General features: G+C 34.6%; 3 protein-coding genes across 3 annotated transcripts; all 3 read right to left on the bottom strand.

Moving 5' to 3' along the window:
* Positions 1-1,180, bottom strand: LOC104725662 (protein LOW PSII ACCUMULATION 2, chloroplastic-like; the record flags this gene model as incomplete). The annotated part of the gene is given in 2 exon segments (XM_019233275.1): positions 1-189; positions 749-1,180. Coding segments are annotated over 2 exon segments (546 nt in total). The 5' UTR covers positions 1,149-1,180.
* Positions 1,172-5,540, bottom strand: LOC104725663 (probable mitochondrial intermediate peptidase, mitochondrial). Its single transcript, XM_010444358.2, has 17 exons — positions 5,332-5,540; positions 5,080-5,161; positions 4,936-4,988; positions 4,778-4,832; positions 4,313-4,451; positions 4,165-4,219; positions 3,842-4,064; positions 3,531-3,626; positions 3,319-3,438; positions 3,103-3,228; positions 2,798-2,953; positions 2,544-2,660; positions 2,292-2,417; positions 2,140-2,207; positions 1,908-2,043; positions 1,639-1,804; positions 1,172-1,536 (listed from the first exon to the last, which is right to left on the bottom strand). The coding sequence occupies exons 1-17, from the start codon at positions 5,493-5,495 to the stop codon at positions 1,298-1,300; spliced, it is 2,121 nt and encodes a 706-aa protein (XP_010442660.1). The 5' UTR covers positions 5,496-5,540; the 3' UTR covers positions 1,172-1,297.
* Positions 9,083-10,047, bottom strand: LOC104725661 (21 kDa protein-like). The gene has a single exon (XM_010444355.1). It carries the CDS (start codon positions 9,890-9,892, stop codon positions 9,278-9,280), a length of 615 nt encoding a protein of 204 aa, XP_010442657.1. The 5' UTR covers positions 9,893-10,047; the 3' UTR covers positions 9,083-9,277.

Here is a 12,146-nt window from a genome sequence, read left to right as displayed (position 1 = left end):
TCTCTCTCTATTCATATGATCTAGCTCGAATATTTGTATAGTATCACTCTTGACCCTTCATTTTCTCATTCTGTATGTACTTAAGAACTCCATATGCAGTTGTCCCAGCCACAAATAATACAACCGACGGAGTGAACACTGGATACACATACTTCACAAAAAACTTATCCAACTCTTCGGGGAGGAAACCTGCAGAGCCAAAAACAAACACAAAGGAGTTTTCAACAACTGTGTATCACTATCCCCCCCCTCAATTCTATCTTCTGTGAATTCTATTCTCAACTAATTTATGTATTAGTCGAAAAGGAAAAAAGATGTTTAATCTGGCCGTAACCAAGTAAGATGACAAGCTCGACTATCAGATATAGTCTAAGCACAGAAGTGAGTATATACAGCTGCACTACACACTTAGTTTTCGATACAAGCGAGGCAAGCCTGTCGAGGCAAGTAATGAGCAAACATCACTCTTCTAAGATTCCTTTCAAGACTACTATGAAGAAGCAATGTCAAGTATCTTCTTGATCATTCGTTATATCTCTAGCTAAAATCTCAGATTTTTAACACTTGGCTCAATCACGAAACTAGAATCAGACTATTAAAACGTAAGCTACAACATCACGATAAATTCTCCGGAAAGTTATAGTTCTCAGAATCACCGGAAACCTAATGAATGGTTGTTCTCGGCTAAAGATTCTACAGTCATATGAAAATGCCCAAATTCGTATAATCATCTTCAGCATGCGTGTACCTGAAGCGGCTAGTGTGAGTCCTTCGATGAGGATGACGATACCAAGCCCAAGCCAAGTAAGAAGAAACGCGTTCTCGTTCTGTCTCTGCTCCTCTGCTTTCGCCGCTCCTTCTTCGCTCATAAACACCGGTTTCTCCACCGGAGCACGCCGATTCACCACTCTCTTCCCTTTCCCTTTCTTATTATTCCCAGATGTATCCGCCGCACTCAGTTTCTTAGCCGGAGAACCGAACCCTACGCCGGAAGAGCTTGAAGAATTCTTCGGTTGAGCTGGATCCTCCGTTTCGATTTGGGGATTTTGACATTTGATTGCGAAATTAGGGTTTCTGGTACTCAAGAGACGATGAAGATGATAAGGTCTCGAGGCCAAGGTACACGAAGAGTGGATTTGTAGCGCCATTTTGTTTTTTGTTTTTAATCCGATAGAAATAAATTATCCAGTGATCATTATATTTCACTCAAAACGGCATAGCGTTTGCTCAAAACCAAACTGCTTGCCGTTCAGTATCGACTAAAAAGATTTGAAAAGTTACATAGTTTATTGTTCTTCTATAGTCTCAGCTCATTTAAAAGGCCAGTGGTAGCAGGGATAATGCCTTCACCATGAATACTAATGATCTTTTTGCCTGCTAGATCCATGAGCAGCTCAGATGGATCTTTGGCTCCTCCATGTTTGAAGAACTTCTCTCTCAGCAATGTTCCTGTGCTCAACGAAAGAGGATCCTCTTCACATATTGATTGCCATATTGTTGAGGCAAAGCATTTGGCGTATAGGTAGCTATAGTACCCTGCATCAATCCATGCAATATGTATACACCAGAGTTAAAGATACATCTGTGAAATCGCTTTTTTTTTTTAAAAGATGTTTATGTAGATAGATTTATATGTACCAGCTCCATAGTTAAGTAGGTGGCTGAATCGAATATGCCAATGAGTTCCTTCGACATGGTTCCAGCTCGTGTGTTGCCGTTTCAGTTCAGCTACGAGATGACTCACATCTCTTGCTGTGTCTGGTTGTTCCCCGAATAGCATTTGGTCAATCAGCGCATAAAACACCTACCAAACACCATACAGAAATTGACGTTGATATCTGTCAACCACATTTGTTTTTTTTTTTTATGCATTGAGCCTATTTGAGAGGTGAATCAATTAAGCTGACCTGACGTTGCAGTTCAGTTGCTGCAAACATGTTCCTCGCTCCTTGTAATGAGTTCACTAACTTCTCGGGTATTGTCTCACCGGTAGAGTAATGCCGGGCAAATCTCTTCAGGAGACGATAGTCCCATGCATAGTACCTGAGGGACGCATCAGCACATTTTCATTAATTACACTACACTCAAAATCGAAACAGTATTGAAAAAAGAGTTATTATCTCTGGGAATCATACTCACTCAAATAGATTTGAAGGCATTTCTGCTAAGTCAAGAGCCACCCGGGTACCAGAAAAATGTTGATAATCCTTCAAAATCCAGAAAACATAGCAATCAGCAAAGCAAGAGTGAAATTTGAGGGGGATACGTATATTGATAAATTAGTACAACACCGTTCGTGAGAGGAGAGAGTGAAGAGCATGGCCGAATTCGTGGAACAAAACTTCAACTTCAGAGTGATTAAGCTTCACAACTGACGAATCACGAGCTCGTGAAAAATTGCAAACAAGAGCCAAAATCTGCAATTGGATTAGATCAACAGGCAGTGTAAGAAAATGGTAACTTTTTTCCAAGGAGTAAGTGGTCTTCATAATTTTGGCCATACAAATAAAAAAAGAAAAATGATGGGAAAAAACGAAGCATACAGGAAGTTGGTATTCTGTCTCAGAAATCTTGCGTCCTCCTCGGATTGCAAAGCTAGCACACCCCGGGTATTTGTCTTTTCTGGAGTACAAGTCAAGGTAAAAATACCCGAGATCACCCTGCAAGAAACAGTAGCATGATTTGTGAGCATGAGGGACCAAAGATGGAGTGGTATGAAAAAAATGGAATGAACTATTCCTGTTTTTGCATCGACAAGACTTATGCAAGGATTATCTTAGTTTTGTAAATAGCATACCTCGTCCGGGTGATGAAGAGACAATTTCAGCACATCTGGGTGCCAGGATTCACTTGGGGCCAGAGGAATGGTATGGAATGTTGCACCAAATAATGATTCAACAAGCATTTTTAGGCCTTCAATACATTGAGGCAGAGGAAAATATGATGCTACAACCTGTACAAGATTATTCCAACAGAGCATGATAAGAGAAGTCTCCGCAACAGTCTCTCTTGACGAAGACATGATAAAAAAAAGATCCCAGAACGAAGATACTATGCAGCGCACTAGACAGACACAGACATTAGAATATGAAAAAAACTTACAGCGGTGTCCACATCATTGACGGAAGATTTCATCATTGAAGTATAGTAAGTTTCATCCCATGGCTCTAATTCTGCAGATTTGTTACCACATTTCTCTCTTTTAAAGTCTCTAATGGCTATGAATTCCTACAGAGATGGGAAACTGGTTATTAGAACCTCAATTTTCCACAGCAAGAACATCATTAAATGCCAGACATAGTGCAAAGGTCAGCTTACTTCGTCTGCCTTTGATTTGACTGTCTTGCTCAGTTCTTGTAGGAAGGATGTCACAACCTTTGGCGATTTTGCTAAGTTTGGCTCGACCATAAAGTGAGCGTAAGAGTTACACCCCATTATCTGAGATCAACAAAAAAGAAGAAGCTACTATAAAAAGTAAATTTGAATACTGGGAATATACTACATAGCATCATCAACGAATATGTACTAACCTGGGCAAGCTCATGGCGTGCAGCAATAAGCTTCTCAAGAACTCCGTGATTTGCATGAGGAACAGAGTTCCCATGAATATATACCATTTTTCTGACCTGAAAATAGAGGTATCGAATTACAGTGGTCAACAGAAAAATGGATGTAGGTGCATAACTAAAGCAACTTCAAAGCACATGTCCCTGTCTCTGATACACTCTGGGGTGGTTGATTAGAAAACGCTTGTAATCAATGAGAAACTGTTTAATCTCCCACCTCTATCTATAAAAGGATGTCCTAGAAAGGAGATAGAATAAATAGGTAAAGTAGGCACCTCTTCGTCTGATGTCCATTGCAAAATGGAAGAAAGGGTCCGTTGATCAGTATTTATTCGAAATCCCTTCTGTTTCGACTTATGCATTGCTCTTGTAGACCCTCTTGAACCCCTTTCAGTGGATCGATAGATAGGGTTGAGAAGATGATGCACATGTCGAGGGATGCGTGATGCTGGAAATATATCAACATGTCCTGGATCATCAGCAATGTTTTCGCTGAACCTGAATATAGATCAAACGGAAATTAGCACTAACAGCACAATGCACCATTATAATATCAGATTTTCATAGAAACAAAACTTGTGTATTCATCGGTACTCACTCCCTGCATAACTGAAAAATCTTGGTTGTTAAGCTATTCACTTTATCTAGCTTGTCTGCAAAGAATAAAAGAGGCGTTTAACATCAGGTACACCAGCCACATCATCAAGGCCTAAAGGGTAAAGAAATAACCGCAATAGATAACAAACCAGAGTCTAGATGAATGCCACCCCGTTCAAAGTCCATTCGGAGGTGATGTGCTGTCCTACTTGCTTCTTTGGTAAGCAAGTTAGAATCTTGCTCTGCTTTTTTCACCGCGGCATACAAAGTATGGTTTGTGTTAAGATGCTGAACATCAATAACCCAAAAATAGTTCAGAAATCGCCAAAAGAATAAACATAGACTCAACTCTGTCTACTCTGCTGACATGGAAGAGAGTCTAGAGATGTTTATATCCTCAGTTTGATAACATTTAATGCCTCAAGTTTCTACGGCTGAAAGGAAAAATCTATTGATTTGCAGATCTTTTTGGACAGGTGCGTATTCATATCTAAACAAGAACAAAATGTTCAAAGATGGAGGAATTTTCATGTCTTTGTTATAGGCATTCCAAGATTCCAACACGTAAAACGAAGAAAGAAAATCAAAGCTGAGCAAATTCTTGGTCACCTCACATGTAGATAATCATTCATCTCTATTGCTGCTTTATTCGCTTCCTCAACAAATTCCCTATTCATATTAATAGAGCAAAGTAAACAAGTTAAACAAATATATATATCAAAGAACATAATAAACCAAGTATTGAAAGCTCAGAACTAGAGAGAAAAGAGACCTATCAGGATGGGTTTGTCGACAGAGTTCAGCAGAGTCAACAACACAACAAACCTACAAAAAGTTTCGAATTCAGAAAAACAGCAGTCAATACAAGCACCATAAGAGCTAGTAACAAGTAACATAAGTGCAGCAAGAACCCTACCGTGTCTGAAATCTCATCCATGGCTTTAATAATCTCCGGAGAAGAAGGCATTCCTGATATGTAGCTCACCAACTCACTAGACCTAAGACAATGGTTCCAGAATCATTCTTCAGTAAGCAAATTACATCACAACACAGCACAGTAGCACAACAGAGCTCTCTACTGATTATTACTAAGCTACAATATCATTCCCATCAGTATCAATGGCTATTTTGACAAAGCACACTTTTACTAATTTGATAAAAATCATACCTTTCAATGGCATCAGCGACGAAGCGCTGAAACCCTTTAGCCGTTTTAAGATGATCGAAGCCGTAGAGACCAGTGGCGTCTCCAGACTCTCCGCTCCGGAAATTTCGGATTACCCATCGGTTCGGATTGATATGCGGCTGCAATCGCCGCGTTAGCTTCCACATTGCTCTGCTTCTTCTTGCGGCTTTGCTTGTCCGGAGGAAGCGCTCAGGGTTTTGGTAGGGGACAAAGCGATGTGCTGCCGTTTTGAAATAATAAAAACGGCATGCCGTTTGAGACAGGAACTAAAATAAAAAGAACATTGAAAAGGCTATAAAATGTGAATTGATGTGTCGTTTTTCTACAAGCAAAACATTACAAAGATTGAACTTCTTAATCTTTCAAGTCCAAACATTACATGAAGACCATTCTACATTTGGGTCTTAGTGACACTATTTTGTAAAAAAATATAACAATAAATACTTTATTTGTTTTTTATTTTCATATTTTGGAATTTCTTATTATTAGTAACTAGCTATAGTTGTTAGCATATCTCTTTTTATCTATCAATTTTTTAGTTTTTCGGGAAAAAACTATATTCAATTGATGATTTTTTCTCTTATAAAAAATAATTTATTTAAATGTATGGGCAATTAGAAATTTAGAATTATTCAGCTTTTTCTAGAGTGGATATATTTTTAGTAATCCATATGATATGTGTAGATTGTCAAATTAAATTTAATATTGTATTTGTCCTCTAATTTACTTAAATGTATATAAACTAGGTACTATCCCCCGGTTTTCCGCAGGTTGAACTTTTTTTGATGAAAATTTGTTATAATTTATTTTTTATTATGTTATTTATAATGGTTTGTGATTAAAAATTTGTTGCTTATATTATAATTTTATATTTTAAAAATATTTATTGAAAATCATTCTTATAATCATATAATACTAAAAGTAAATTCGTTTCTAAACAAATATGGGAAGTTCCTCTCATTTCCTCGAGCATCTGGTGAAGTTTTCAATTGACCTGGTCCACAGCTTGACAATGGTGAATTCTACTGTAGCTTTGTCAATTCCGATGAAATTGGAATAAAGTACTTGGATATCCACTACCACAAACTGGATTTTCAAAGCAGTGTGTCAGTACAGTTGAACTGAATTTTACTGAGTTGAATTGAATTCTTGTTTCCTTACCTCCGGTCACGTGGAACCATGCAGCATAAGCAATCGCCAGCACAGACCTGAGGCCGAAGATGGAAGAAGAGAGGACCAGAAACGAATAGACTTTAATTGACCCGAGACCCACCAATACAACCTCCTTCTCCTCTGCTGAAAACCAAAGATAAGTAGGTATGTTGATCAACGCAGAAGTGACGAAAAACTGCACGTCTCTGCCAGTGGCGGTGAAGAAAATACTCACAGCAGCTCCTAGATTGATGGGATGATTACAAAATCTTCTAATATGAAATCAACACTCATGTAGTTATTATTTCAACAGAGATATTATAGTAGTAAAAGAAAGACTCATTCGTCCGGCTCAACAAAAAACAAATAATTGAAGTTCTCCACTTTTTTTTTTTTTGTTTTTTTTTTATGTTTTGCTTATAATTTGCTCATGTTTTTCTTATATTTTGTTTCTCTTTTTCAAATTTTTATATTATTCAAAAGTATCAATAATTCTTGTGTATTGTACATGTGTAGTAAAAAATAATGCACCGTTTAAATTCATTCAAAACTTAATTTCCTGTTTAAAAAAATATGTGATACAAATTTATTGATTTATAATACTAACATCTTATGAATTTTCAATTGGAAAATATAGAACTATAACAACTTTTTTAACATCAAATCCTTTAAACTTTTTGTCTATAAGAAAATTAAAAATCTTATCTTTTCTGAATCTTGTAAGTTGACTATAGTTATCATTCTCATTAGACACAATGTTATTGCTAAGAGATATCATCGAAAAACAAATTTATGTATTTAATGATATTTTTTATATATAAACAGAATTATATGATTTGAAATTAAATGTATTGATATCAACTATGATTGGAATGAATATTAAATTATTCAACGTGACATCCCTATTATTGTAACGAGAAAATAAAAACTTGAAATAACTACCATTGTTAATTCACACGTTTCGAGTGGAAACTTTATTGTAATCCTTTAACTGTATAATATGAAATTCAGAAATAATGTCTAGAATCAACCATATCCTCAAATACCAAGAAAACCAAATTAATCAAATAATAATTTTGTTGTAAATACAAAAATCGATTCAATGACTATAAGAGAACAAAGTTAACAACAAATATGAATCTAGGTTTGCCGAATCTTAGTCAGATAATCAATTTTGGAAGATATTCACGTAACACAACTTTAAATCATTATTCTATCAAAATTTATAACCATAGCTACAACCCACCAAATTGACTTAAAAGATAGATCTATGAAAAATTAGAAATCACAATCAGTTACCTAGATTAATACTTGGAAGAGATGATTGATGAGGGTATAAAATGGAAAACGACACCAAAAAATATTGAATAAATGAATCAGTAAGTAAAACAATCAAGATTTTAACGAACATGAGTGAATCAACGTCGATTAATAAATCGAAAAAAATAAAACTTATATTTTTTAAAACTCGAAGGTGTGAAACAATACTCATTGAAATAAAAACTCTTTTAAAGGTCCATCAAATATATACATATATATATATATATATATATATAAAGAGGTGTGAAATAAAAATGTGCGAAAAACTAAGGGATGTGAAACAAAAATGTGTAAAAAAATAAGAGGTGCGAACATTGAAAGTTAGGGGTACTACGAAGAAACGTTGTTTTATCAAAATACATATTGCAACTTTTGAGATCATTAACAAATTTAAACCGTTAGATGAGATGATAAAAACAATCTCATCTGTTAGTTTAAATTGACCATTAAAAGTGGGTTTGATATTATATAAACAATACAAAATTTAAAATTAATCAAAATGAAATAGAAGTAAATGTTATGTTATTATTTTACAAAAAATATCATTTTAACACAGTTTCACACAAATAAAAAAAACTTAAATTTACGTGTGTGTCCCTACTTAAAAGTGAGCTTTGGATTAAAGAATAAACTATAAAACTTAGTGTAAAACACATTTCAAATATAGAATGACACTTTTTGTAAAATAAATAAAAATACCTATTATAACACTTTTTGTGTAACATGGGAAGCAGTTTACTCCATAAATTTAAGTGGCCATCCAAACTCGAGATGTTTGAATGATTTTGGCAAGAATCTGTATTTTGAAAACTTATTGTGAGAATCTTTGAAGTTTTAAACGTAATAGTAGATGCCACTTATTAAAAAGTTATTTTCAATGGGATATTTTCTTGGTAATGAAAAAACATTATCATGGTTTATCTCACAAAATTTTTTATTTTTTTAAGGATAATGTATCTTTCACAAATTTATCCTATAAAATAATTTGGTTCAAGATTTAGTATGATTTTGATGCCATTTTAATTCGACTTAACCAAATTAGACAACTCTATTCTAGTAACCAATAACCATGCACCGCGGAATTCACATGCGTGGCTGTCTGTTTTTCATAGTAATGAAATGTTTTTGTTTGTTTGCATGTAGACTACTTATATATAGTTAAACTAGTTATTCGTTGTTGAATAGGAGTATAATTTATTTGCTAAAGTTTTTGACATTTTACTAAAGCATAATAAACCTATACATATATATGTGATATATATAATATGTCATACAAGTTGGCTTAATTAATTAAATGCACTCTAACATGATACAATATAATATAGTAGATACAATAACTTCGTCGCATCAATTTTGACGTGAAAAAAAAAAAAAGAAAACATGCACATGCAAGGAGTGGTGATTAATAATTCATCAATAATTTTCATAACCTTTAAAAAAAACAAAAAATCATTAGCTAGTAACGTAGATTCGTAATAAGCGCCAAGGTATTACTCGTCGTCATTGCAAGTTCCTCAACAACCTTCTTAACCTTCTTCGTTGTTTCTTTATTCACTTTCACCTCCTCGAACCCGTCCGTGCAAGTCCCTTCGTCTGTCAACGCCGAGCTCACCCAAGTCCTAACGTTTGTAATATGCTCAGCCACAGAATCACCGTCTTCTAGATTCTTCATCTCTGTGATCGCTTGCTTGAGCTCAATAATTGTGTCCTTCATCTCCTCGAGGCAATCCTTGAGAATAAGTGTCTCCGATAACATTTTATTCTTTCGTCCCGCGGTGGATTTCTGAGACTTTTTGAGAAGCTTAGAGACTACGGAAGTCGCTTCCTTTGCGGATTTCACGTTTAGGTTAAGCGCGGTGATGCATAGCTTGATTGGGTCGGATTTGATGGTGGTGGAGTATGAGGATAAGGACTTGTAGCATTTGCCAGGGGATGTTGTCGAGTTGCAAGCCGTTTTCACGAACGTTTTGTGGTTTTGGGAGTAGGATGGTGGACCGGCTGCTGTTTTTTGGATGTTTGTCGATGCTAGGAATATGAAGACGATCGTTAGAGAGCAGAGGAACTGCGACATGTTGATGGTGGCCCCAGCTTCCGTTTTTTCTGTATTTTCTTTGGTGTATTTGTGGACAAATTTTGTTGGTGCGAATTGTGAAACTATGTTGTATGTTGTGTGTATTATATATATACAACACACATGCACATCTTGGTTTTTAAATTCAAAAGGAACTGAATAGATCTTTCTTTCTTTAATGTAACTATTTGGTTAATTATATCGATCTAGATGTATCAAGTTTCTTTATATAACAACAAGATCGTATTATGTGTATGTGTACGTAACTTAATTTTTTAAAATGGTCAAGAGATCGTATAATAATATATCAGGGTCAACTCCCAACAGTTCGAACTTAGATATTCCCAATACGAATGGTGTTTTTTTATACAACAGTAAAGATGATTCAGTTGTGATTATGGCTTTCTTCATTTGCTATGGTTAATAAGTGTATACTCAACAAGGCCACTAATGAGTAATAATTTACGCCCTGATTATAATAATATCCGCATTCATTGATAATATTTGACTTACGCCATTTTGAGTCTGCTAGGGACTAACGATCTCATTAACTCCTCTCATTCATACATTTAATTGTTAATTAAGTTTTTTGATTGATGCCAATATATTTTTCACCATTTCAATTTTGCTAAAAACTAAAGTTAGTTCCCTACCAAAAAAAAAAAAACTAAAGTTAGTTTGATTTTGGGTCATAAGTTCATAACAATCAGAAACTATTTGTAGATCTTGTGAAGCTTTTTAAAAAATGTAATTTAGTGCGGAAATTTTGTTTTGGTTTTTTATTTGTAAATGTAAATCGTAAATTGTATGCATATCAAGAAAAATTCAACCGAACTATATTCGAATAGAGAACAATCTAATGCATGGTATCTTTCTTTAGCAACTATCATCATTGGTTGTTTGATTTGTTCGCCGAGAACGCTCCTTTGGGTGTGAAAAGAGATAAAATTTTCAGAAATAATGTATGGTGTGAAAAGAGAACATACATAAAAATTTATAATATAGAAATTAGGAAGTCTTAAATTGTGTTCAAATAAAACTAAAACATTATTACAAGTTTATACCGCAATTCAAGCCTAATGAAATGTTAAGTACGTGACACGTGATGTGATGAACATGGGATTAGATCTCCTATTTTGGAGGAATAACTCATTCTTCTCGATCGGTCCTTTTAGTTTTCTTCAAAGAATTAATTATTTGCAAATTGATCTGTCATGCATTACCTATACGGCTATACCTATACGACACATAATTTTTGAATTGGTTGGCACTTGGCATTTCACAAGTTAAATAACTTGTTATTTGAATTGAAGCCATATTTAATACGCACCGTTTGCTAATTCATTTTGATTTAGATATATGAAATACGACGAAATTTGATTAAAGTAATAGAAAGGAGATGAGCTAATCTAGTAGTAGTTAGCTTTTTTTGAATTACACTCTCATGAAACTTAACAAAAAAAAAACTAAGACAGAAATTATATAATATGATGAGAATCTTGCTCTTTACTCATGATTCGATACTGTTTAATGTTTTCTTCTATATATGTGCAATCCGAATATCAAAAAAGAGGAGAAATTAAAGTGAAAAAGGTCCAAATACAAACTCCTAACCAAGTATGGCGGGTGAAGCGGGTCCATTGAACATGAATAGAGTGTTTTCTAATGTTCTACGTTAATGCGAATTTGTTTTTTCTATTGTCATTTGCAACGTATTAAGGACGTGTTAACGTTTATCAGTTACCATTACATTATGGCTAAGTGTTACTTGCCATTTCAATATTTTATTCTACAAGTTTCGAACTTGATATTCTAGCTAGACAAAAAAATATATTTTAGCCTTGCAGCTGATCCCGTGGTCTATGATATAATGATATATACTATCATAGACTGTCGCAACAATATTCACATATAGTAGCCAAAGAACATGTGATAAGTACGGTTTCCACATAGGAACCCTGATTATATTATCATAGAAAACAATAATACTAATCTTTCAAGAATATTGAAAAACCTAAATCAATCAAATGAGAATTGAGAAGAGGACATGACATTAACATGGGCCACTTGGTGTTCTTGGCTGGAAAACAACATGACCGTGAGCCTCATACAACACAGTCTCATTATTCTTTAGTTATAATAACATTTTCGTCGTCTGAAATTAATTAATATATATAGATTGCTTCCCGTAGGTACCGGCCGGCCGGCGAGTTATTTTTATCATTTTGTATTTGTGAATTGAAGTGTTAAGCAA

This window comes from Camelina sativa, chromosome 11 (assembly GCF_000633955.1).
Source record: "Camelina sativa cultivar DH55 chromosome 11, Cs, whole genome shotgun sequence".
In the NCBI taxonomy this organism is placed as follows: domain Eukaryota; kingdom Viridiplantae; phylum Streptophyta; class Magnoliopsida; order Brassicales; family Brassicaceae; genus Camelina; species Camelina sativa.
This window is presented reverse-complemented; position numbering and strand designations above follow the sequence as displayed.